Here is a 24,053-nt window from a genome sequence, read left to right on the forward strand (position 1 = left end):
AGACCACTCTGCCATGAGAGACCCTACCAGGAGCACAAGGCTCCAGACAACACAGCCCTCAGGTTCACAGGGACACGCAAACCTCTCCACCACGATAAGGTGACGGTTCAAGGAGAGGTAAATGAATGAAGTATGTTGAATAAACCCAAAATTTATGTCTAGTTATTTATCTGTGATGTGGGTGTGTGTGTAAAAAGAAACAAACTACGGTTAGCAAATTAAATGAAGGTTACCACCATGTTACTGAGTTTAAGGTTGTGGTTGCTGGTGCTGCCATCACAGGTACTTTAAGCTCTTTAAGATATGAAGGTGCCATATTATTAAGGGGTTGTAGCTGAGGAGGACAATTCAAATTTGTATTCTAAATTTAACAGGAGGTGTAGTAAAGCTAATACTGGAGAAATGTGATTTATTACTAAATGGCTGAATATTGTCCAGTGAGCTCTCCTCAGTTGTTGCCTTCTGGACTTTGTGTTCTTTCACTTTGAGTCAACCACATTTCCCTGGAAAAGTTGTCTCTGAACACTGATATTATGTAATCCAGTCAAACAGCGAAGGGGGGGGGGGGGGGGGGTCAGCTATTTAAAAGCCCTGTTCAGATGATACAGCCTGTTCAGTTTGTCCACTTTCCTCCCAGGGCCATCACAGCATAAAATTAATATATATTGATTAAATTTTATTCTTTGTGTGAAGACACTGACAGCAAATTTGAACGTGAATAAACTACCTAGAGCTAAACTATCGGTCAATTACTTAATGAACAGAATATAAATCGGCAACATGTTTTCTTTTTTAAATGATGAATCATTTAAGTGTTTCAAGACAATCTATAAATAATTTGAAACCAATTTAGGTATTGGACATTTCAAAACTATTAATTAAGACAATACTTAATAATTAATTTAAGGATGAATAATATTGTACTAACAAACCAAGTCCGTCTTCAGGTGCATTTAAACACTACAAAATCCCTCTGTATATATGACCTATATAATATCTGTGTTCCGGACAATTCATATTTTCAGTAACTGAGGGATTTAATAATCTGGACCACTGTCAAGGAAAGGCTTCGCACCAAATCTTAGAGTATTTTTCAAGTTGTAACACATTTGAGAAACAGTGATCATTATAGACTTTTGCAGGTCCTAGATTATGTTTGCTCGTGGCCTGCTCTTTTGTAACTCCTCGACAAAATTCTGGTTTCTCAGGGAGCGTCGTCATAAAGACCCTCGTGTTCCACCCTGAAAGCAGTAACAGTTTTGTTGAGCTGGTTCCTATGAAGCCCCTGAACCTGAGAGCCTTCACCCTGTGCATGCATGTGGCCACGGAGCTGAAAGGTGAGCGAGAGGTCATCTTGTTCGCGTACCGGACAGGAGACTAAGATGAGATGAACATGTGGCGTGAGCTGGAAGGCAGGTACAGTAAAAACTGTTGGTGCTACTTCCGCTCTACCACTCAACACGTCTATTACTAGTTAGTTACTTCTAACAGTAATATATCCACTAACAATACTTCACTTAAAACTATACTACTGCTAAATATACTACTTCAACTAACAATACCTTTGCTTCTACCACTACTATTACTATAAGTGCTATTTCTTCTTGTACTAATACAACTTTTACGAAAAATTTGTAATTATTGAATCACAACTACTTGTAGTTAGCCTGACGTTGTCAGACTCACAATTCTCCCGACCAAAAATGTTGTGGGCGGGGCTAAGTTCGTCTGGCATCCAGGCTAACTTGTAGTACTACCTACAACTAAAAACTAACAACTGCAATTGACAATACAATAAAAATAGAAATATTGATACTAGAATAAATAATAGATACTACTAAGTCTACAAATATGCTTACTGCTACACTAATACTACAAATTCTTCTTATAATAATAATATGTGATTGCTAACAGCTTAACAAACACTACCACCACTACTACTACAACTATTAGTCTTATGACTATTACTACTACAGATATAGGCTTCTAATAGCAATAATACCATCTCAGTCACCCATGTACCTCACCTCTATCCTTAACTAGTACTACTACAAACAACACTAAAATCTACTGCCGCAACTATGAACAAAAGGCTTCAATATATATTTCTACCCCTATTACTACAACCACTGCCAGCCCAGTATATAGCAATATAGTTCTAAAATATAATATAATATAATATCAAGAATATTGATTTAAAATTGGATAAAACAAAACATAAAATGTGGTTAACAAGTTATAGTTATAACGCAATTATAAATTAAAATTTAAAATAAATATTTATTCTGTTTTAATTTTTTAATTATATAAACTATTGCAAGGTAATATTAAAACATTAATTGTTTAGCGTCAGCCATCTTTAAAGATCGATAGATAGATAGATGGATACTTCATTAATCCAGTGGCAAATTCAGAAAGATTCAAAAGATGAGTTTACAATATTACTATTCCATCTATAACTGCGTCTACTACTACTACTACATGTTCGACTTCTACAGATAACACGACTACTAAAACTAACGTGAGGCCAGGCATACTTCTGCTACAATTAGTACAACTAATAACAATATGTAATGGGAAATTGTTGTATAGTACTGTTCATTTATTGAGGCGGTGGACTAGTGGCAGAAACTTGGACTATGGGCAGAAAAGGTCTCTGGTTCGTCTGTGGTTCGACTCCACGGAGAAACAACAAAAAGACGAACCTGGATTGATCTGTCCAAAAATCCAAGAGGACTCTCCCTACCCTGTCTAGTGCCCCTAAGCAAGGCACCTTACTCCCCCAACATCTGCTCCCCGGGCGCCGTACATGGTCGCATTCCTGCCAAGTTGCTATGCCTCAAACGCCATGTCTGCATACCTTCATCAACAGCTTCCTCCCAGGGTACTGTCAATTCTAAAGAGTAGAAAACCGGCAGGGTGCTGGACCAACTATGGTCTAATGGAAGTCACAATAAAGAACACAATATTATGGTAATAAAAAATAACTTTGTGGCTTTTGTTTCTTAACAATTGAATAATAATTAGAATCTGACTGATTTTTCAGTAAAATTGTTTTGTTTTCAACTTCACAGGGCTGAAATCAGAACAATTCATTAATCCTTTATTTCCTCTGCGTCATCATGCGAAGAATAATGGTGGAATTCACAATCTTAAAATAATTAAGAAAAGGACTATAGTCACACCCACGATCCGCAGGCACGGACGGGGTTCGAACCCGCGATCTTCGGTTTACGAGACCGACGCCTTACCACTTGGCCACCGCGCCTGGTAATGTAGATGGGTCTCTGAGGGACATTTTGTGTTGAGTGTCGTCTGCTCTCCCGCGCGCCACAAAGGATGGATTAAAAAGGTTAAAATCTTAAACTTAGCCGGACAGCTTTAGTGAATGGTGGCGAATGTCCCAGCAGATGCCATAGTTGGTTACAAACAATGTTTCATCCATCATGTTTTGGACGGTGGGCCAAGTTAGAAAAGGTGTCAACTTTTTAAGGGAAATGTGGCGTAGCGTCCAGACCATCGCAAGGGAGAAGGGGACACTAGAGGAGGGAACACACCAGGGTTGCGTTTAAAGCATTTTGCGTGCTCATCGAGAGTAGGAAAGGGCTATATAAATACAAACAATTTATCATTTAAACTTGTTAGTTTTTTTACTTTCTCTTCCCTTTCTCATTCCACGTTCACAAACAACATGCATTTCACTATTTATAGCTCATATGCATTTAGAACCAAGTCGACCAGCTACAAGAGGAATCATGGTCATAAAAAAACGATTTGAAATAATCCCTTTCTACGTTAGATTTAATTTAGCTGACGCTTTTATTCATAGCGGTTTACATTAAGTGTATTCAACCATAAGGGTACAAACCCAGAACAACAAGAATCAGAAAGTAAAATACAACATTATGGCTCATAATGAAACCTCTATTCACAGAATGAATTGAATGGATTTACACTTCCGGAACCACGATGTTGAGCTCTTATTTGGTTGGTCTTTATAACGCAGACCTGGCAACCTGGATACCCACCCGGAAGCAGCTGCAGCGGCTCAGGGAGACGGGGCGACTTCAGTCCGTCACTGAAACATTATAGCTGCTTCAGATGGGAAAGTTCGGAGCTCGTTTTTCGGGTGTAGGGGAGTCCGTGCGGACCGTGTGAGGAGAAGCTAATGCTGTGAGTAACATGACTCTCGTTTTGGGACAAATCCTGGTTTGCTTGGTGGAAATGGGAGAAGAAATAATGTTTACAAGCTAACGTTAGCAGCTAGCAGATGGTCTTCAACACAATTGGGGGAAAAACTGTATTTACCTGCTAGTTTAGATGCTGCGAGAATATGCAGTTCCATTGATCAAGTTAATTACTATATGATTAATGACATACCTGTTTTATATTATACATTATGTTGCTGAACATTATTAATACGGTCTTGTAAACCCTGCTACATACTTCCAGCCTGTCACAGAATCATTCAACTTAAGTGAAAACGCTCTGATACATAGAGCCTGCCAGGAACACATGAATTCATACTTCCTACGTGTCACCCATGTTCCCCTCTCTTCTACAGCACATCAAACAGGACATGTCATTTAGTACAGGGCCTTGTGGGAAGATTGTTTTTTCCAGTTGTCATAATTTAAGCTAAAGATTCATGTGCAGTATTTGAGCAGGGAAATCAAACAATTGTTTCCTCTGTCAGTCAAGCTTCTACTGTCGAGCTAAACGATAATCAGAAAACTAGAATTTCTTGTTTAATCGGCCTGATGTCATGTTAAGGTTTTACATTTAAATGTTGCCATTCAAAATGGAGATTACAGCTAAATCAGTCATGAGTTGTTGGAGGACAATACAATTCTTTGAATCAGTGTAATTATTGTGATATATGTGATTCTTACATTCATTTGGAAAATATAATTATAAATATGCAATAGATTTCTTAATTTTTAACTTTACACCGTTTATTCATTACAATTGAGTGAAGACCTTTTAAGGTTAGCCCCATTAGCAAAATGAAAATCACTACACAGAGGACAACTTAGCCTCCAGTCTCCAGGTGTTAACAGTTTGTCCATTCACTAAAGCAAACTAGGCTGTTGAACTTGTTTGTAACATATTTTAAATTACTGACCCCTGTATCATAAACAACCCTCTTCAGTTTTGTGTTTTAATAGTGGAATAGTCCGTTCACGGCCTCCCTACTGGAAGTCATCACCTGCATATGTGCTTCCACGCAGGCAAGTGTACAAATAATAATTCAATAATAATAGTATTATTATATAATATTACAGTATGGTTGAATTCCTATGGCGACGCCTTCTTTAAAACTTGAAGAAACTCTCAACACGAAGTCCAATCTTTAAAAAGTTGCCCACCCTGAATTTCTGAGTAATAATGCAAACATTTAAATATAATATGCAAAAAATACAGTTATAGAATAATAGTAAAAGAATATTTTGTACCGACATAATGGAGCAGAGATATACATTGAATCTGTGGACAGTTAGCTAAACTTGACTAAACTAAACAGTTTCTGTTTGCTAGTTATATGACAGTGTTTGGTGTTTAGTTGAATTTTTTTGTTTAGTACCTTGACGTCTCACACAGCATGTCATACAATATTACAGAAGAGTTATCCCAATGGGTTCACATAGTTTCACATTCAGTCCAGCTTGTCCAGTCAAATGTCAACAGAATGTTCATTTTAACAGATACATTATCACAGGTGTCCACTTTGCAAAGTAAATGTCCTTCCGGAGTCTTAGGCTTGCAGTTAAACTTTCTGTGCAATTCACAGCCTGGGGCCTCTGGGCCCACTGGTCCACGGTAGGTGGGTGGGGCTTGAGGCAGTTTACTGTGATAATTTTGTGGGCAATTAGCATCATAACTCTGATCATATAAAATTTGTTTTTCCTTAGCCCCCTTGAAGGTGTAGTTCCCAAAATCAGCTGTTGTGGGTCAATCGAGCTGTCAAAGTTCAAGATCTTACGTATCTCCCCCTTCACCCCCTCCCAGAACTTCTGCACTTTAGGGCAATCCCAGAAAATGTGGGAAAAGTCGCCAATTATACCACAACCTCTCCAGCAGAGAGGGGAATACTTATTGTCATATTTACCATGGGCATTTTAAAGTTACATTCTACAGCAAATGTTTCAACATTGACCTTAAATTAAAATGTGTCATGTTGTGGTTCCAGTCTGATCTGCAGCTCATCCACCCCCCGTCTGCTTCACCATGCCACTGGTCTTGGATGCCGTGTGGGCGCTGTGGAGCATTGGAGCTGGTATCTATGACTACTTCCATACCAGCGCAATGGAGGAGAGGATCCACACGCTGGAGAACCTCCTCTCTATCCACCAGTGTGTGATCACAGCCCTGTCTGCAGGCTTCATCCTGCTCATGATGTACATACTGTGGAGAAAACACTAAAACCTCACCGACCTGGGCAACTGCTGCTACTAAATGTTGTTATGCCGCAGGACATCTTTTTTTACCTAGGCTTATTTCCTTCCAGGTGTTGGCACAGGGACATTCTGATTCATACAGCTGTTCACACTTGAGGATGACACGTGTTCAATGAAGGTGTCCAAGGTGAGGTCAGGAGCACTGAAGAGCAACTAAACCGAGGACTATGGCTCCATAAGTACATCTTGCCCCTGAAAACTTGTTGTTAGTTGAGCTGCGTCTGTCTGTGTATTTTTTTATGTTACACTTGCCTGAGTCATCTACAAACCAGTATCCACATTAACACGAAATCACACCTGCTTCTCAAGGCAACTTTAGCACTTTGACTTTTTTTTGCCGAGCTTGAGAGAATTCAATGTCCAGAGATTTTACAACCTTTGATTTGTTACAGAAGCAAAGTGCCACTAGAGTTGCCACTAAGTTTTCTAGCCCTGTTATCACAATGTGGTTACTTTGTTTTCAAAGATCAGCCATGATGGCTTTTTTTTTTTTTACATATCAGCTCTTTTTTTTGTCTGAGTTTATGATATTATTTCACCATCTTCAAGTCGTCATTACAACTTTATTATTTCGGTCCAGTCTCCTCTGTTATCTCTGCTATGTTCTCTCCTCAGATCTCAAAAAGTTGAGACGAATAATAACAATGAAATCCACTTTGGATGGACCTTAAAGTGGCTAAGTCTGTTCTCTGGAGCTATTGATGCATTTAAGTTCACTGAGCAGTGTCTAAAGAAAATAACCTTTCAGTTGAATATGTATAGCTGCTTTCAGACATATACTGAAGAGATTCAAGAGATTGTGATGATATAAGGGCTGACACGAGTTCCTGTTCTTTCCACAGTAGGAATTATATATTTTTTCATATTTGAAAGATAAACTCCAGAAAATGTCCCAACCAAAGTTTCTGGACATTCTCCAGAGTTTGTGTCTGATAAAAGCTTATGTCCGGCAGGTGGTAGGCAGAACAAGGAGAATATGTCGCGGCTGTTAAACTCTGGGTGTTTTACGGTTTTAACTACAGTAGAATAAGAGAAGATAAACACTAAATTCCAACACTGGGAAATGAATTAATCTGTTGTGGTTCTTTTTCTTATATGGGTTTTGGAACTGCAGCTTGTGTGTGTGTGTTTGCGTTCACATTTTTATCAACCATATTTCCAGGATATGTCATTCAGGAATCCTTTTGTTTTTCACACTCTTAAAAAATGTGATCAGATGATCTAATCAGATGTATTGATTCCTTTCTAACTCTCTGTACTGCATCTACTACTGGACAGACCTCGGCCATGGCTTCTACTAATGGGAATATTTTTGGATAATAAGCCAGAACTTTGCTTTTGCCCACTTGTTTGTTTTAAATTACATTTTTCTTTCCTGTCATTTTAACTGAGTCGTTTTTAAATGGAATAAATTAAATTATGTTAAATAATGGGTGGAACATCCTGGTATACAATTTTAATAACAAAAATGCATTTTAATCAGTTATATCATGTGCTCTTTTAGTCATTGTGAAAATAGAAATTATGTTTGCAGGAGGAGATCTTTAGAAAACAGATAACAAATCGGAGAAACATTTGTCACATTTATGCAGTTTAACTGGTATTCTGGTTGTAAAGATAATACAAATAACAGTTTACACGTCTTATCAGCAGGTATGAATAAGAATACATTTAACAAGGTTTTCCTCTTAGGACAAAACTCAAAAGTGAACAGCCATACTGTCAAAGATCTTTCTGTTGACTGGTAAGTTATTGTTCAGTAACACAGTGGAAATATCTCACCAGTATGTGAGTTCAACTGTGTGCTCATGAGCTATTTTTGTCCTCATTATGTTTTGGGGTCAGTGGTTGAGTCATGTGCAGGACACACTGTGCTCATTTTAGAAATTATTACCATGTACAATCTGTGTTCAAACAATCATCAGCTGAATTAACATTGGTTTGAAGGCCCCCTGAGATATATGGTACATAAATATTTTATGCAGAGGTAATATGAAGAAAATTCCCCAAATGTATGGCTTTTAGTTCATTTCAAGGCTTTTTGAGCAGAGTAAGATTAACAATATAAAAAGCAAGCGATACAAATAATCCCATTGCAACTATTTGGACAGATATTGGAATGAATCCCAATTTAAGTGGGAATGACTATTCTATTCTACTGAATGGGGAAAAACATCCAATGGTGGTTTTTGCATTGTCTGGACCAAACCAACATTTCCCTTATTTTAATGAGAAATTGCAGCTTGTGCAATTTGGATATTGCATTTAGCCATTTACCTATATCAATAATATTTGGATAAATTCGTTCAGATCTTAATTTGCATTCACCCCCCCACCACCATTCTACACCTTGAACTGGATATATTGATATTAGTAAACTACTGCATCATGTCATGTAAATTGGTAAAGTAATTATAAGTAAGAAGTACGATATTTACCTCTGGGATGTTGTCATTTTGTAATTAAAAATGTTTACGTAAGTATTCGACTAAGTTACATTCCATCACTGATCAACTCCGGTGTAATTCGGTGGGTTATCCTCCAGTCGCGGGTCCCTGACCTTATTTAGAGCTGCTCTCCATGCTGATGCTGCAGGCGGCAAATGCGCCTCAGAGACCGGACAAACATTCCCACCAATAAGAGCGCAGCTTTTTGCAAACAAGCACGGTGATTGGTTGAAGCTGTTAGAAGGCGGGATCTTTCAACAGTAGTCACGGTGGAAGTGTCAACCTACATTTGTCAAGTTGTCCTTCAGACCACAGAAAACGGATATTTGTCGTCAAAATAAAAGCACTCAACTGATTAAATTAAGTTTCAACAAGTGTAGTGTTAAATATTTGTATGTTAACATAAACGTTAGTTTGTGAGATTTGTAATGACATGTTTATTACACAAAAATTCCGTGGAACGCGCAGCTGACAATTTTAGGTTCTTAGTGGAATACATTTTGAAATTATAAACCGGATAGCGTCCGTGGTGTTTTATGGTACTTTCCACCACAGCTATCCCAACTTGCAAATAGGCGCCCGGCAAGAAGTACTGTGAGGTCTGGTGAAACGATGGCGTCTAAACCACAGGAAACGTGCTTTATTTCTGGCTTTAATCAGTTGTCGATTAGCGGCAGCTTTCGTTGAGTTAATTGGGGAAGTCATAGTGTCGGAGAATGCTAACCGGTTAGCCCGGCGTCGTTGCTAGCTGGCTAAGGAAGTTAGCCAGTTAGCTAGCAAGCCGCGTCAGCTTGCCGGAGGCTGTTCTCTTGTTTCGCGCATTTCAAGCCCGTGAACGGAGCTTTGTAACTTTCAAACGATCACCGAAAGGAAAACCTCGGATTGTGTCCTCACTCATTGCTAATGTGATTCAGTGAAACTTCCATCGTCTTGTTAAGAAATGAGGAGTCAACACAGTTTCTCCTGAGCGGCTGGTTCTCTGCCAGCGCTGCTCTTTTGTTTTGACAAAGGAGAAGGAACTGAGTATCTTTCCCACATCAGGTGGGAGTAAAGTTTGTTCGGCCGCTTTTTTTATTTGTGTATTTGTCGCGACGATGGCTCCACACAAGCAGAGCTCCTCAGGAGGGAGCCACACGTTGGGCTGCGGTCCCGGAGGAAAAGCCAACGGGTTTCACCAGGCATCGTCCTCCGCCTCCTCCTCCTCCTCCGCGGTGGTCGCAGCCAAGAAGTCCAACATGCAACAGATCCAAGCCGACCACGAGTTGTTCCTGCAGGCCTTCGAGAGTGAGTGCCTGCTGTCATCGAGCTGCATGTTAGAAAGACATCTGTGTTAGAAGTTTAATTCAAGGTTACAGGAAGCTGTGGGCGGCGAGGTGAGGACTTGCGAAGCTGGATGACTTCACATTCAGTTCTGTTGCACCTGATTCTAACCACGTTACTATGAATTACACGTGTAGTGGTGCTGTCATGCTTGAGTTCACATGTCACACAAAGTGCAGCTGCCATGATGTGTCATTTGGTTCATATTTCAATCCAAGGAAATATTGTAGATTTTTTTTTTAACACCGGCAGATAATTACATTATTCTAATCTGTAAATTGCTGCCGTTTGAGCACGTGTATAATACTGCTCCAACAAAACAGTGTTATGTTCTTTCTGATTATTTAAAATATCAATTTATGTAGTTAATGTTATCAAACAATGGACTAAACAACAAACTGTTACCTTCACCCATAATTTCAATAAGGAGCAGAAACAAGTCAAGTCTCACATTTCAGACGATTTAAGCAGATACTGCAATTTTTATTAACTTACTAACAACGTTTTCATTCATCAGGTGGATGATTGTTTAAGCACTAAGTGTACTCAGGTTCTCATGTTTCTGCTTGTTTAAAACTCAACATGTTCATTTAAAGTGATCCATTATTCATAAAGGAAAGTCTTGTGCTGATGGTGCAACTATATTTCTTTACAGAACCAACTCAGATCTACAGGTTCCTCCGCACGAGGAACTTAATCGCTGTGAGTTGCCTTTTATTGAAACTCCTTGCATGATTAGCTGGATCATTTGACATATGAGGAAATGTTTGTGTGTCTTTTGACAAGTTCACGCAATAACACATTAATTTGTTTTATCTCTCCCTGTTACATTTCAGCCCATATTCTTGCACAGGACTCTCACCTACATGTCCCACAGAAACTCAAGGAATAATGGCAAAAGGTAAAAATAATTTGCTGTTTGTATCCAGTCATAATGGTTTTCCACATGCTTTTGTTTGTTGTGAACTTGCAGGGTCATGGCTTGACTCACTTCTTGCACCTCGTTATGGTTTTGTGTCTTTCTGTTTAAAGTTGAAGTAGTTGGACTCGTAGAAAGCAGGTCAACCGTTACCGTCAGTGAAATTAAACCGACATGACGTCTGTTGTAGGTGGGGAAAGACTGGATTTGTTAAAGCTGAGATAGGAGAGACGTTTACAGTTTGGCTGCTTTGCATACAGGCTCTTCACAAAAGAAAAGATCTTGCTAATGCACACAGGGCTGCTTGTGTTTCACTTTGCGCTAAGTGGGCGGTGTGTTTAAAGAGCTGGAGGTTATGTGCATACTTGAAAAGATTGGGCTGCTTAATCAAAAAGGCTGACGACTAATATTTCGAAGCCGTTATTGAAAATCAAGTTTGCGCATGTTGAATGCTGGATGATTAAAAATGATTGTTGCTATTAAATGTAGTGTTCTTGCACAGATGTGTTGGTGTTACAACTTTTTCTTTTGTAGAAACACTCATTTTCAGAAAAACAAGTTTTTGAAATCACAATTATAATTTCAGTCTTAGAACTGGTCACAAGACTCAAATGTAGTTGACACTGGCATCCACAGATTTCCTATGTTAATCTGATACTTGTTATCAAGCTGATAAATTATTTATGTCTTTCAAAAACCAGAATTATATGCAGAAGTAATATTTATAGATTGAATGAATGGTCAAAAAACATTTAAAAATAAAGAAAAAGGACATAAATATATTTTAAGATAGATGGTTTATTTATCAATATTCTTTATAATCATTATCTACATCTGAAATACTACAATATTGTGGATCAGCTCATCTCTTTTTCATTTTCTTTATTTGGAAATGCGTTCATCAGACAGCCGCTTTTCTTATCTGTGAGGCAGTAGATTCTGTTCATGGCTCAGGCCTCGGTCGGACAGAAAGTGTTCCGTCTGATTTTGAAGTAGATGTGAATGCGTGAACCCGATGACGACGAGAGGATGCTGCTGCTGCTCCTATCAGTTTCATTTTGTGCTGCACTTATGCAGCTTTGGTCACATGAAAAATAGCTTGTGATCTGAGACACTTCACAGTTATAAAGTGTTCACAGAGCATGAATAACATGAAAAACATAAACTGAGAGAAAAGAGGCTTTGTTCATGCAAGGCATTCTGCACAGAGGGGGTTATTTAGGGTGTTGCCAGACAAGATTTTAGTCCTAAAACATTGTGTGATGTAAATCACGTCTGTACAGTCAACATTTTTGCACTAACGTTGTTTCTTTAATATCGTCTTTGAAAGTGTTTTTTCTTCCCCTACACAACTTGTCTTCAAGTCTTTTTATGTAACTGCAAGCAAGTCATAGAAGGAAGCTGAAGGGTAAATGCAGGGCTTAAAGGCTTGAAAAGTCCTGATTTCAGTTGACTTAAATAAGGTATTAAAAAGTCTTGAATTCCATTTACAAAGGTCTTTCATATTTTTGTAGCCGGCCATTTAAAGTTATGTTACTTAAAATAAATATTTTAAAACTGAAAAATAAATATTAAAAATTCCATGCATTTTTGTTGAGTAGAATAACTCGGAGTATAAAAGTATTACTTTGGATGTGAACAATTTCTGGATTTGAACTTGTAGAAAAGCAATAGAGACATTGGCATTGATGTTACACAGTAATGTAGGAGGACTGGGAGAATGCGATTTGGTTGATGAAGTGCGTTGGTGGATGTTGTTTTGTGTCATTTCAGTTACAATAAAGCTTTTATTTATTAGTCTAAATCAGTGGAATGAATGTGGAGGCTGAACTGTTTTTATGCCAGTCTGATGTCGGTCTGAAACTGACTTCAAGGCTCCAGGTGTTTTCAGTTACTCTGGCTCATTAGACGTCTCTAAAGGTTGACGCTGTACAGAACTTGGATTTATGTGCGGCCACTAAACCCTGCGTACTAATGGCTGCAATTTGAGCCAAGAGGCTGCGTTTTAATTTCACTTCAGCACACAAACCAGCACATGTGCTCCTGCCAGCGTGAATTCACAGCTTGTTTATGGCATTCAAACAAGATTTCACATCTACCAACCTGTCAAACAAGTACTGACCATAGACATATCACACAGTCTATGGTAAAGACTAATAAATGCAGATCTCATGGTTTGTCATGGTGAGATCCAAATGTAAAATGTTTTGTATCCTCCAACACTTAAGACAAATCTAATTTAAAGTAAACCACAGCAGGTTTCTCGGTTGGTTCCACTTTACTTTATCAGGCCACTTTTCATGGAGTCTGAGCCGCAAACATTCAGCTCAGAAAACATGGAAAACAGAAATGATCACAAATATGAATTAAAACATACAGACGTGTGGATCACGTAAAGCTGTTTTTTCTAATCAGCATCAGAAAACCTGACATTAAAAAGTTAATTCTCACATTTGAGATCCGAGAACCATAATTTTTCCGATTTTGCAGGAAAAAAATACTTTTCAGTGATTTAGGGGAAAGGGATTTATTGGAAGAAACTGAATATAAAATAGTCCTAGTGATGTTTTCTCAAATGTGTGATCACCTAAATTGTACCAATTGTTGTTTTCTTTACCCTGGAATGGTTCCATTATATTTAAATATTTTATTTTTAAATCGGGAAAAATAATTTTTTAAATTTTTTATGCGGTGAGGGGTTTTCAGCTGCAACATGCAATTTCATCTCTAGATGTCACTTAACTCTACACACTGAACCATTGACTATTGATATTAATAAATTATATATATATATATATATATATATATATTGACTTAAATAAGGTATTAAAAAGTCTTGAATTCCATTTACAAAGGTCTTTCATATTTTTGTAGCCGGCCATTTAAAGTTATGTTACTTAAAATAAATATTTTAAAACTGAAAAATAAATATTAAAAATTCCATGCATTTTTGTTGAGTAGAATTACTCGGAGTATAAAAGTTATACTTTGGATGTATATATATATAAAAAAAATTTTCATAAGCTTATTGACTTGCGAGTATCATGTTTGGAATAGAGCTGACTTGAAAGTGACCATTAAAAGCCCAGATATTGCTTAAATGTGTTTGTTTGTGGACTCACTATCTCCAGAAGAAGTACACGCTCTGACCTCCCCCTGGAATTGCCTCACTCTGTGTAATTACCTGTTGATCTGACTGCGGTGCAGTAGGGGGTGCTTGCTGTGTGGTTGCTAACTGCTGCTCCTTGTCTGCACAGGAAAAGCTCCAAGGTGGACAATCTGCTGTTTAAAGTGGAGAAGATGAGGGGAGAGCTAGAGACTCACAGGTAAACAGTCCTGTTGTTGTTTTTTTACTCTTAACTGGGATTTCACTAAGTGAAATTATTAATATATTTAAATAATAAAATAAATGTGAAAATGTTTTCCCCATCTCATCCAAAGACCAAATGTTTTCAGCTTTGTTTGATTTGTTATATGCTCAACAAAAAGAATGAATCTCTGTCCACACTACGACATCTTAAAACATGTAACATGACCATTCGTGTACACTGGTCATGTGTTACCTACTTTGCAGTTGGTTGCTTAGTTACAGAAAATACTATTAATGAGGAAAACTATGAACATCACATGTTTAAGATGTAAAGGAAAACCTTTCTGTTTTTCCAACAGCTTGGCCTCTAACCTGCAGCTCAACTTCACTGGTTTCTTTCATAAAGCTGGTAAGTTTGTCCTAATCAGCTGCCGTCCTTTTGGCTTCTTTAGATGAGGTTTCTCCTCTGAGTCAGTGTGACTAACAGTCTCCTCTCCTGTATTGCATTGCATGGTTTTCAGGGAAACCATCTCAGGACTGTGAGAATGAGCAGAACTCTGTGTCGCTGGAGGTGCTGCTGGTCAAAGTGTGTCACAAGAAGAGGAAGGTGTGTGTTAGGATGTTCCGATTTATCAACACTCACTTCTATCCTTTGCATTGATGTCAGTGAAACACATCGGACATTTCTTCTCCCCCTTCACTCCAGGATGTGAGCTGTCCAGTGAAGCAGGTCCCCACAGGGAAGAAGCAGGTTCCCTTGAACCCGGACACAGGCGCTGGAGTCCAGGCCAAGCCGAGCTCCTCCCCCTCCCTGCTGGTCCCCAGCAGCGAGTTTGAACCCAGCAACTCTCACATGGTCAAGTCTTACTCGTTACTGTTCAGGGTGTCACGGCCCGGATTCCCCCGAACACAAGTCAACGGCCTGACCAACGGAGAGAGTCACCACAACAGAGGTAAGCTGAGTTTTAAAAACAATAATATTAGTAGTAACACAGCCCACCGAGCTGATAACGTTTTTGTTCCCTTATTTGAATCAAGTCTTAAATAAGTAAATATTAAGTTCTACCTTAAATAAAGCTGTAATATGTCGTTTATTGCGATTACTGTACAAACAAAATGGGCATTTATTTATTGGCAGAAGATTGAGAGGTAGATGCTCCTAGAACAGCTATCAATTCTGATTTCTTGTGCTTCCTTTAAGCACCAGAAAAACATAGAGGAATGTGTTTCCTGTTTTAAGAAGGGCTGCACATGCGATATGCCATAATCCTGTTGAATGTGGGAATGACAATATAACTGGTGATAAATAAACATAACAACAACAGTCCCTGGTTACGGCTGCAGAGACGACGGACAGCTCCACATACAGGGGAGGAGGCGCAGCTCCACTGCGTCGCCTGTAGTCATGTGGAATCTTTTCATACATGTTTGGGCCTTATATAAATTTAGTTTTTTGTTTTTAGTAGGCTCTGTCAGTAATTTACTTCCCATCTCTGAGTCTCTCTCATTCCCGCTGCGCCTACCATGTCAAACCATGCTGTGAGCGCCCCGACATCTCCCTCAGCATCTTTATACCAACACCTACTATCATCTGCGATGCTGGTGTGATGGAGCAGAGCTTCATGACATTATGTGACTGTTTCAGATTTTACAGAGGAAGTGGTGAACAGGAAGAGGAGGAGCTCCTCTCTCAGGGAAGAGGGAGAAGCCACATTTGTGGCTCAGATGACCGTCTTTGATAAAAACAGGTGAAACACACACACAAGATGTTCTGACACACAAGCAAGCATGTTGTTATTTTCTCTGTGTGTAATTAAGGTTTTCTTGTGTGCAGACGTCTGCAGTTGTTAGACGGAGAGTACGAGGTGTCGATGCAAGAGATGGAGGAGTGTCCTGTCAGTAAGAAGAGGGCAACATGGGAAACCATCCTGGATGGAAAGGTTTGTGTGTATGACAGTGACATTTGTACAAAGTTCACCTTCGGACTGTAGACATGATTTATGTGATGCCTCTAAAAAAAAATCTAATCTGGTTAATGATCATATGAATTTAAAACTGCTGCGTTTCTCTTTGCAGCGACTGCCTCCATTTGAGAGTTTTTCCCAGGGTCCCACGCTGCAGTTTACCCTGCGTTGGACCAGTGACTCCTCCGATCGCTCTACTGCACCAGTGGCTAAACCTCTGGCCACCCGCAACTCTGAGACCAACCAGGACTCCAGACCCAGCACGCTGAGAGCAACGCAGACACTGGGTGAGCATGTCGCAGCAACAGTAGAATTTAAATATTATATCTAACAAAGCTTTTTCAGTAGATACATCTTTAGTTGGTCATTAGTGAAACAGTTTATTCGTTAATTTAAATGTTTGTGATCCCGTTTCTCTCCTCTCTGCTGCAGCTCTAAAAGAATCGATCAACACTGATGTACAAAGTAGAAGAGAACAAATCTCAGCAGAGCCCAGACAGAAACTACGCATCTTCTACCAGGTCAGTCTCTCTCAGCACAGACTTTTGCTCAATCCTATTTCACCCCTTAGCCCTTCCCCTTTGTTTTGCATGTTCACGTGTAGGCTGTCCCAATACCTGTTGAGGCGGAGGGGTTTGCTTTAAAGGCGCGAAACTGAGATTTTTCTTTGCATGATGATCCGGGTTTTTTTACATATCAGAAGAGGCAAAATAACCTTCTAAAACAAGGGGTAGGGTCTGGGCCAAGGGGTGAATGGGATTGGGCCTATGTATGTGACCTTAGCACAGATTGAATACACATTTTTATCATCAAGTACACATCTCTGAAACTAGTAAGAAGAGGGCTACAGGTTGTTGAAGATAAAGGTCTGCTTTTGTTAGAAATCAGCCAGTCCGTTCATCCGACTAGGTCTGAATGCAGAAGTTTTTGTAGTTGTTCAAAACGGCCACAAACAGAAGCTGCAAGTAAAAACTGGCAAAGTATTGTCAGGTGAGATGTGATAATATAGGGGCTTGATAGTGCCGCCTGAGGCTGATCAACTTGTTACTTGTTGGAAAAAGCATTCACCCTAACTTGATTTCTGCAAAGTTATGTGAAATGCTCTTTACGTCCAGCGTACTTAAAAAATATATAATTATAGTTTAGTTATAGTTTAGTTATGAATCTGTTCATTTAAACCTGGCTAGTAGCTTAGTGTGAGATACATTGTACTCATTGTATTGTTATTCTGACAGTAACTGACGATTATTTATATCACTCATTAGCTGTGTCCCAATTCATCGGCCACCCCCTTTTGGAGGATGCGGCCTGATTTGGGACACGGCCAATTACAGCATATATAAAATGTATCAGTCGACAATTACAATTATCGTAGCTGAAGAAACAATCTTAAGTTTATCATCTTCAGAGGAAGAAATAACAACGTCTTAATAAACCACTCAACATGTGACATTGCTCATATGTCTGGACAATATTTCACCTGTATTAGCCTTTGTAGCTCCTAGTATGTTAGTAAGGTGTAAGACTGAGAAATAAAAGATACTTAATTCTTTATATGGTGAACATAGTGGAATGTTTTTTTTTTTGCTGTTGAATTGATCCCATCTGGGACAGATTTTCTCAACATTAGCAGCTTAGCGTTGGTCTCTTCTCGAGTTTTAATCAAGAGAAGAACAGCAGAGCTCAAACTTGAAGGATCTGTGTCAGCTTGTACTGCTTCACATTCACCTTTTCGTTTTTCATCCAGTTCCAGTACAACAACAACACTCAGCAGCAGACGGAGGCCAGAGACGACCTCCACTGTCCCTGGTGTACGCTCAACTGCAGGAAGCTCTACAGTCTGATCAAACACCTCAAACTTTCCCACTCCCGCTTCATCTTCAACTATGTGGTGAGATGCACAGGGACTGTCACTGTGCAGAAAGAATAATAACATAAAACATATCTTGATTAATTTAGTACCACTCAGTTAAACTACAGGTTAACTGAGTTCGGACTTGTTCCATTTGTGATTGATTGAGGACATTAGACCAGAACAGATGAAATGTACGTAAAGTAAACTGTAAATTTCTGTAAAAATCTAATCAGAGTTGGTGTGTTACAGGAAAAGCCTATTTTTATCGTGATTGTCTTACTGATTAGAAAATAAATTTAATTTTTCCTGAAAGCTACGGAATTGAACATTGCTTATTAGGAAGTAGTGGAGATGTGTATACAAACTCTTTAGGCATTTAAAAACTAACTGTATTTTTCTTATCTCTGATATTTTACAGCCACACCCTAAAGGTGCAAAGATTGAAGTCTCCATCAACGAGGGTTATGATGGTTCCTACGCAGGAAATCCTCAGGACATCCACAACCAGCCAGGCTTCGCCTTCAGCAGGAATGGCCCCGTCAAGAGGACCGTCGTCACCAATGTGGTCGTCTGCAGGTACTGCTGGTTTTCTGACCGAAATATTTACCTAAAAGTTTTGTTGTTTAGGTTTTATTTCCCACAAACAGTACTGGTACCAACCTAATGTCCTTTTTTTTCTGTCCTCTGTCCAGACCCAAGAGGACGAAGCCAAGTCTGTCTGAGTTTCTGGAGTCGGAGGACGGCGATCAGGAGCAGCAGAGGTCGCACATCAGCGGACACAATCGCCTCTACTTCCGGAGTGACAGCTGTGTGCCTCTGCGGCCTGAGGAGATGGAGGTCGACAGTGAGGACGAGAATGACCCTGACTGGCTCAAAGAGAAAACCGTTAAGGTCGGTTCCAGAGGGCCATAAATTGTGACTTTTGAGGAGAGGGAGGCCTTATACACTCATTGAGTTTAACTACTGGTTTGTTTCTTCAGTGCAAAGACGCTCTAGTGGACTTACTATGGACTTACTTTGACCTACTATGACCTATATTCAACTAATGCCTCCTTCACATTACAACATTTTTAAATCTGCATTGTTTGCTGATTTCACAAAGGCTAAATATCAGCGACAACTACAGACAATCTGAGTGGACTTTGAGTCTAGTGATTGTTAATATCGTCTTCTCTCACCTGCAGCAAATTGACGAGTTCACAGACGTCAACGAGGGCGAGAAGGAGATCATGAAGCTGTGGAACCTGTACGCCATGAAGCGCGGGTGAGTACAAAGGAGGGATGAGGTCCAGGAGCATGTTAACTTAAATCAAACCTCCATCAAATCAAATTGAATCTTTTTTTGTTTTAACATTCAAAGTTTGCAAGTAACCAAAAGCTAAAACAGCTTCAACTCTAAAGATTCAGGATTTTCTAATCAATCAGGAACCACAAACAAAACTGAACCAAGCTTATGTTTTCACTGCCACAAAACCTCAGGGGCCTAATTTATAAAACAGTCTGTAGGATTCATATGAAAAATGGCATCCGCAAATAAAGATTCAGATTTATAAAACCATGCGCATGCTCACCTGAAGACGATGTTCCCTTTATAAATCTCACTCCACCTGGAAACTGTTGTATGTGGATCTGCACCATACTCCGCCCTATACATGACCAGATTAAACAATAAATGGTCAATGCAAAGTACCTCATGAAGTTTTAATTATCCTGCTGGCTCAAGCAATGAGCAGAGGCCGAGCAACTAAAAAATAGAATTCAAAGGTGGAGGCCTAAAAATAATGTTATTAATTGGTAATGGAAGTTTGAAAGTAAATTTTTCTTAATCTTTTGTGAGTGATCTCCAGTGTGCTCTGAGCGCCTGATGGCACAGTCTCGTTCACTGCAGCGATTTAATACACTCGTACTTGATGATATACACACACTTTAAGAAGACATTAAAAACTATTAATGACTATGCTGTTAATTATTATCTGAAAGTAATAAGTGTTTTTTTTTTACCTTTTTGAATTGAAGGTTTTTATGGAGTAGTTATGTGAGTGAGCACAACTAAGTCTTTTGGTTTAAATGTTAACGATGAGGTGGGACAATTATGTGCTTCAGTTCACCTCCTCTCGTCTGTATCTTCATTTTCCCGTTTCCAAAATGCTGGTAGGCATGGATCAGAGTTGAACACACCATCTCCCGTCAAGTTTTTTTTTTTTTTAAATCCCAACGTTTGCGTGAAAAGAGGCGTACACAGCGGTTATAAATGAGGCCCCTGGTCTTTCTCCATCATGTTTCTTTAAACATTAATCAGTTTTTTTTTTACTCTTTTCTTTGCCCTTACAGCTTCATTGCAGATAACCAGATGAACAAGGCCACTCTAGTGTTCGCCAAGCAACACGGCGCCCACATCGTCAAACACAACCTCTGTCGCAACTTCCTGCTGCACCTGGTCAGCATGCACGACTTCAACCTGGTCAGCACACTGACCATTGACCAGGCCATGGCCGGACTCCGCCTCCTCCAGAGCCAGGCAACTCAGAGTGACAAAGACGAGGAGGAGGAGGAGGAAGAGGAGGACTGGGAGACAGCTGTGGAGTCCCAGCCAGAGCCGGATCCTGAACCAGACCCATCTGAGTATAAACCCTGTAGTGAAGAGAAAGGCAGGGGTCGGGGGAAGCAGGAGGAAATGGAGCAGGAGGAAGTGAAGCAGAAGGACGAGGACAAGAAGCAGGGGGACGAGGAGCAGATGGAAGAAGACCAGTGACAGAGAGGATGTGATACAGATCCAAAACAGAACATGGATTTGAAAAACTGATGCTACAAACCAGAATCAAGAAAAGGCAATGGACAAACAAACAAACAGGTGTTAAAACACTCAATTCACTGCAGGGTTCGTATTTTCATCAGAAATGACACAAACTTTTTTTTCTCCGTTTTTACACATTTAAACTGGAGAAACCCTTCAAAGCTCAATAGTCATGGAAGTGAAGAATTCAGTCCACCAGGTAAACAAATGAATCTAGCTCAGCCTCGAGTCTTGATTTGTAGCAACAGATTTAATACAAATAAAGCATGCTGGTGACTTAGATTTTTTCTAATTGTCAACAAATGCCACACAAAAAAAGTGTTACTTCTCAACGCTTTCAAACTTCTCCCCTGTCTGTAGCTCTCTGTAGCTCTTAGCTCAAATTACACTGGTTCGTCCGTAGCACAAATCTTAAATTTCAAACAAAGGTGTTTTTTAAATGGGAGGAAATTGTGCATTTGTTTAGGACTATCTTCATTGATGGATTCAGACAATTTGTTTTGCTCTTTTGAGTATTTGGGGCAGCAGGTCGATGTGTGTGAATCAAATACACTAGTATTTGATTCACACACATGTTTGCAGGAGACAGTCATTGTTTGTTTGGATCATTTAGGGATTTGTTGACGATAAGAAAATGTAAGAATATGATGAGCCAACAAGTTTCTTCTGTTGTTATCATTTCTTTTTCAATGTTCAAAACTAATTATAATTGAAAAGTGGATGATCCGATGGTGAGAAGAGCCAATCGCTGACCTTCCAGATCATAAACTGTAAACAAATATGGACAGTGCTTCTCAACTCCCTCCTGTCAAACAAAAATGAAGCTAAGAGATCTTAGATACTGATGCCACAATCTTGTGCTGGTGACTTCATTTTGAGCCAGAGCAGGAGTGATCGTGGAGCCGCACAATCATGGGCCAGTGATACACCCACCAAACCAATCACCTCTTTTTCATTTCATCACTTGAAACCAAACTTATCAGAAACATGAACACTTGAACAAACGTCAGTGTGATAAGAACTAGATACAATGACAGAAACCTTGTTAAATGGGTACTTCATTTTTTTATCCTTGTCCCATCTGCTAATATGGATAAGGCTGGATGTATGTACTGTCCTGCAGCCAACCACAAGGGGGGAAAGGAGACTCTTTGGCTTCACTTTCTGGAGCTTGTCATGTTGTCCATCTTGATTTATAGTCTCACCTGCAGAACCCTGAAACATCAACTGGAGATGACGGGTCATACTTTTTTCTTTTTTTTAAACGAGTAATTTTTCAACTGGGGTTTGGTTTATATTCCTCGTTGCAGCACCTCCCCTCTTCACCTGTAATGTACATAAGACTTTGTGTATCTATATGTAATAAATTAGCTTTTGAATATGGATGTTCAGAAACCTGAACACCATGCAGGAGTATTTGTTAGCTTCTTAGGTTACAGACCAAAGGGGATTAATTTGCTACAGATTTCCTCGTTCCTGTTTCGCATCTCATGTGAAAATGAAAAACACGATTTCTGCGAAGCAGACTCAGGCTGAATCATCCGACAGCATGTCACTGCCTCAAATGCTCTGACGGAACAAGCACCTGGTGCAAATGCTGGTGCTGCCTTATAGTTTTAAGTTTTACTGCTCAGTTTTGATCGCAGTATGAGCATCCAGATGTGACCAGCTGTTGAGAACTGGCACTAATGCAGACACATTTTCAAGTTTGATGGTAACAGTTGATTTTATGTGCAACTCTCGTGTTTCAGTGCCGCTCTTTAAAAGCTTTACATCAGTCAGACGTCGGACGGTGACTGACCCAGCGAGCAGAAACTGGTTTAATACGTGACAGTTCTGAGTGTCGTTCTGAGCACTTTTTCTTTTATCAAGAGTTTGCTGTTCATTTTAAAGTACGTTTTTTTTTCCACATGAGACCAGCAGCATTTTGCACAGTACAAGAAGAGCCATGTCAAGAAAACAAGACTTTTCTTTAACAATAATGTAAAACTAGCTGAGTCAAAATGGTCGTTTATTAAAAAAAGAACAATTTTGTAAAATTTCCTGTAACATGGTCCATTTCTTTCAACATGTACAAAACACATTTAGGCCATTTACTGAAACTTGTACCAGATTATCTAACACAATACTGACCTAACAAAGCAGAAATATTAGAATACCAAAAACCACACGGATTTGTCTTAACTTCTGTCAAATTAAAGTTTTATTTTGAAAATTGGTTGGTATTATTTCTGACTGGTCTTGCAGCAACAACAGTTCATCTTGTGAGGAGCATCCAACCATGTTTATCCTTGTTACATCTGCCAAGGATGTTATGTTTTTTGATTGCATGGTTACACAAAAACTACTGGAAAGATTACCACAAAGCTTGGTGGAGGAATGCATAAGGGATCAGGGAAGAACTTTGGTGCAGATCCAGAATATTTTTTCCCACTTTCTTTAATGTTGTGTGTTTTTAACAATTTTCACAGATTTTTATAGAATAATTAACGGATCTTGATTAATAAACAGGCGTGTTTAGTGGGTATTAATGAGTAATAATCTATTTTATAATTTGTATTCTTATTGGCATTTATTTCATAAAGGTAATAAGTCACACAGGCTGTGTCTCTCAGCGATGATATTATTAACTGCTTGACTAGGTAAGGCTTTCTCTGATTGGCTCAGAGGTCAGGTGAGTCGCACTGCTTTGTACCTGTGTGCAATAAAATGTAATGTGAGGCTTTGGGGACAAAATTAAGCTGTTGTCCCAGATGATATGTCGTGTGCTATGTGCAATTTTACCACTAGGGGTCGAATTAAAACAAAACAAAACGAGTTTGGTAGAAGCAGCGTGGGATCATGGGGGTTGTGTTCCTTGCGGTCAGCTCCTCCTGGTAGGATTGGGTCAGGGGGGTTTAGCTGGAGCTGAATTCTTCTCGGATCTCTCCTCCTCCATAAGACCCGCAGAGCCGCGTATCAAATCCAGTCAAAACACCGAGTGACC

At 39.4% G+C, this 24,053-nt stretch overlaps 1 protein-coding gene, 1 long non-coding RNA gene and 1 other non-coding gene across 3 annotated transcripts; 2 read left to right on the forward strand and 1 right to left on the reverse strand.

The window, feature by feature from the left end:
- Positions 1–3,196: 3,196 nt before the first annotated feature.
- trnat-cgu (transfer RNA threonine (anticodon CGU)) lies at positions 3,197–3,268 on the reverse strand. The gene has a single exon. It is a non-coding gene; the product is annotated as a tRNA-Thr (tRNA).
- Positions 3,269–4,029: 761 nt separating this feature from the next.
- LOC133971466 (uncharacterized) lies at positions 4,030–7,890 on the forward strand. Its single transcript, XR_009924381.1, has 2 exons — positions 4,030–4,173; positions 6,191–7,890. It is a non-coding gene; the product is annotated as an uncharacterized LOC133971466 (long non-coding RNA).
- Positions 7,891–9,465: 1,575 nt separating this feature from the next.
- LOC133971318 (polycomb protein suz12-B-like) lies at positions 9,466–23,285 on the forward strand. The gene is made up of 16 exons (XM_062408615.1): positions 9,466–10,189; positions 10,881–10,927; positions 11,062–11,126; positions 14,402–14,470; positions 14,814–14,863; positions 14,976–15,061; positions 15,161–15,407; positions 16,100–16,202; positions 16,289–16,394; positions 16,531–16,705; positions 16,851–16,939; positions 18,166–18,309; positions 18,692–18,849; positions 18,966–19,164; positions 19,458–19,537; positions 20,605–23,285. The coding sequence occupies exons 1-16, from the start codon at positions 10,000–10,002 to the stop codon at positions 21,023–21,025; spliced, it is 2,229 nt and encodes a 742-aa protein (XP_062264599.1). The 5' UTR covers positions 9,466–9,999; the 3' UTR covers positions 21,026–23,285.
- Positions 23,286–24,053: the final 768 nt, after the last annotated feature.

This window comes from Platichthys flesus, chromosome 16, assembly GCF_949316205.1.
Source record: "Platichthys flesus chromosome 16, fPlaFle2.1, whole genome shotgun sequence".
NCBI lineage: Eukaryota > Metazoa > Chordata > Actinopteri > Pleuronectiformes > Pleuronectidae > Platichthys > Platichthys flesus.

Bases quoted from the DNA above. Each gene is read 5' to 3' on its own strand.
- LOC133971318 (XM_062408615.1), top strand. From the start codon at position 10,000: ATGGCTCCACACAAGCAGAGCTCCTCAGGAGGGAGCCACACGTTGGGC. The intron at 16,203-16,288 runs GTGAAACACACA...TCTTGTGTGCAG, and splicing joins ACCGTCTTTGATAAAAACAG to ACGTCTGCAGTTGTTAGACG. The intron at 19,538-20,604 runs GTGAGTACAAAG...TTGCCCTTACAG, and splicing joins CTGTACGCCATGAAGCGCGG to CTTCATTGCAGATAACCAGA.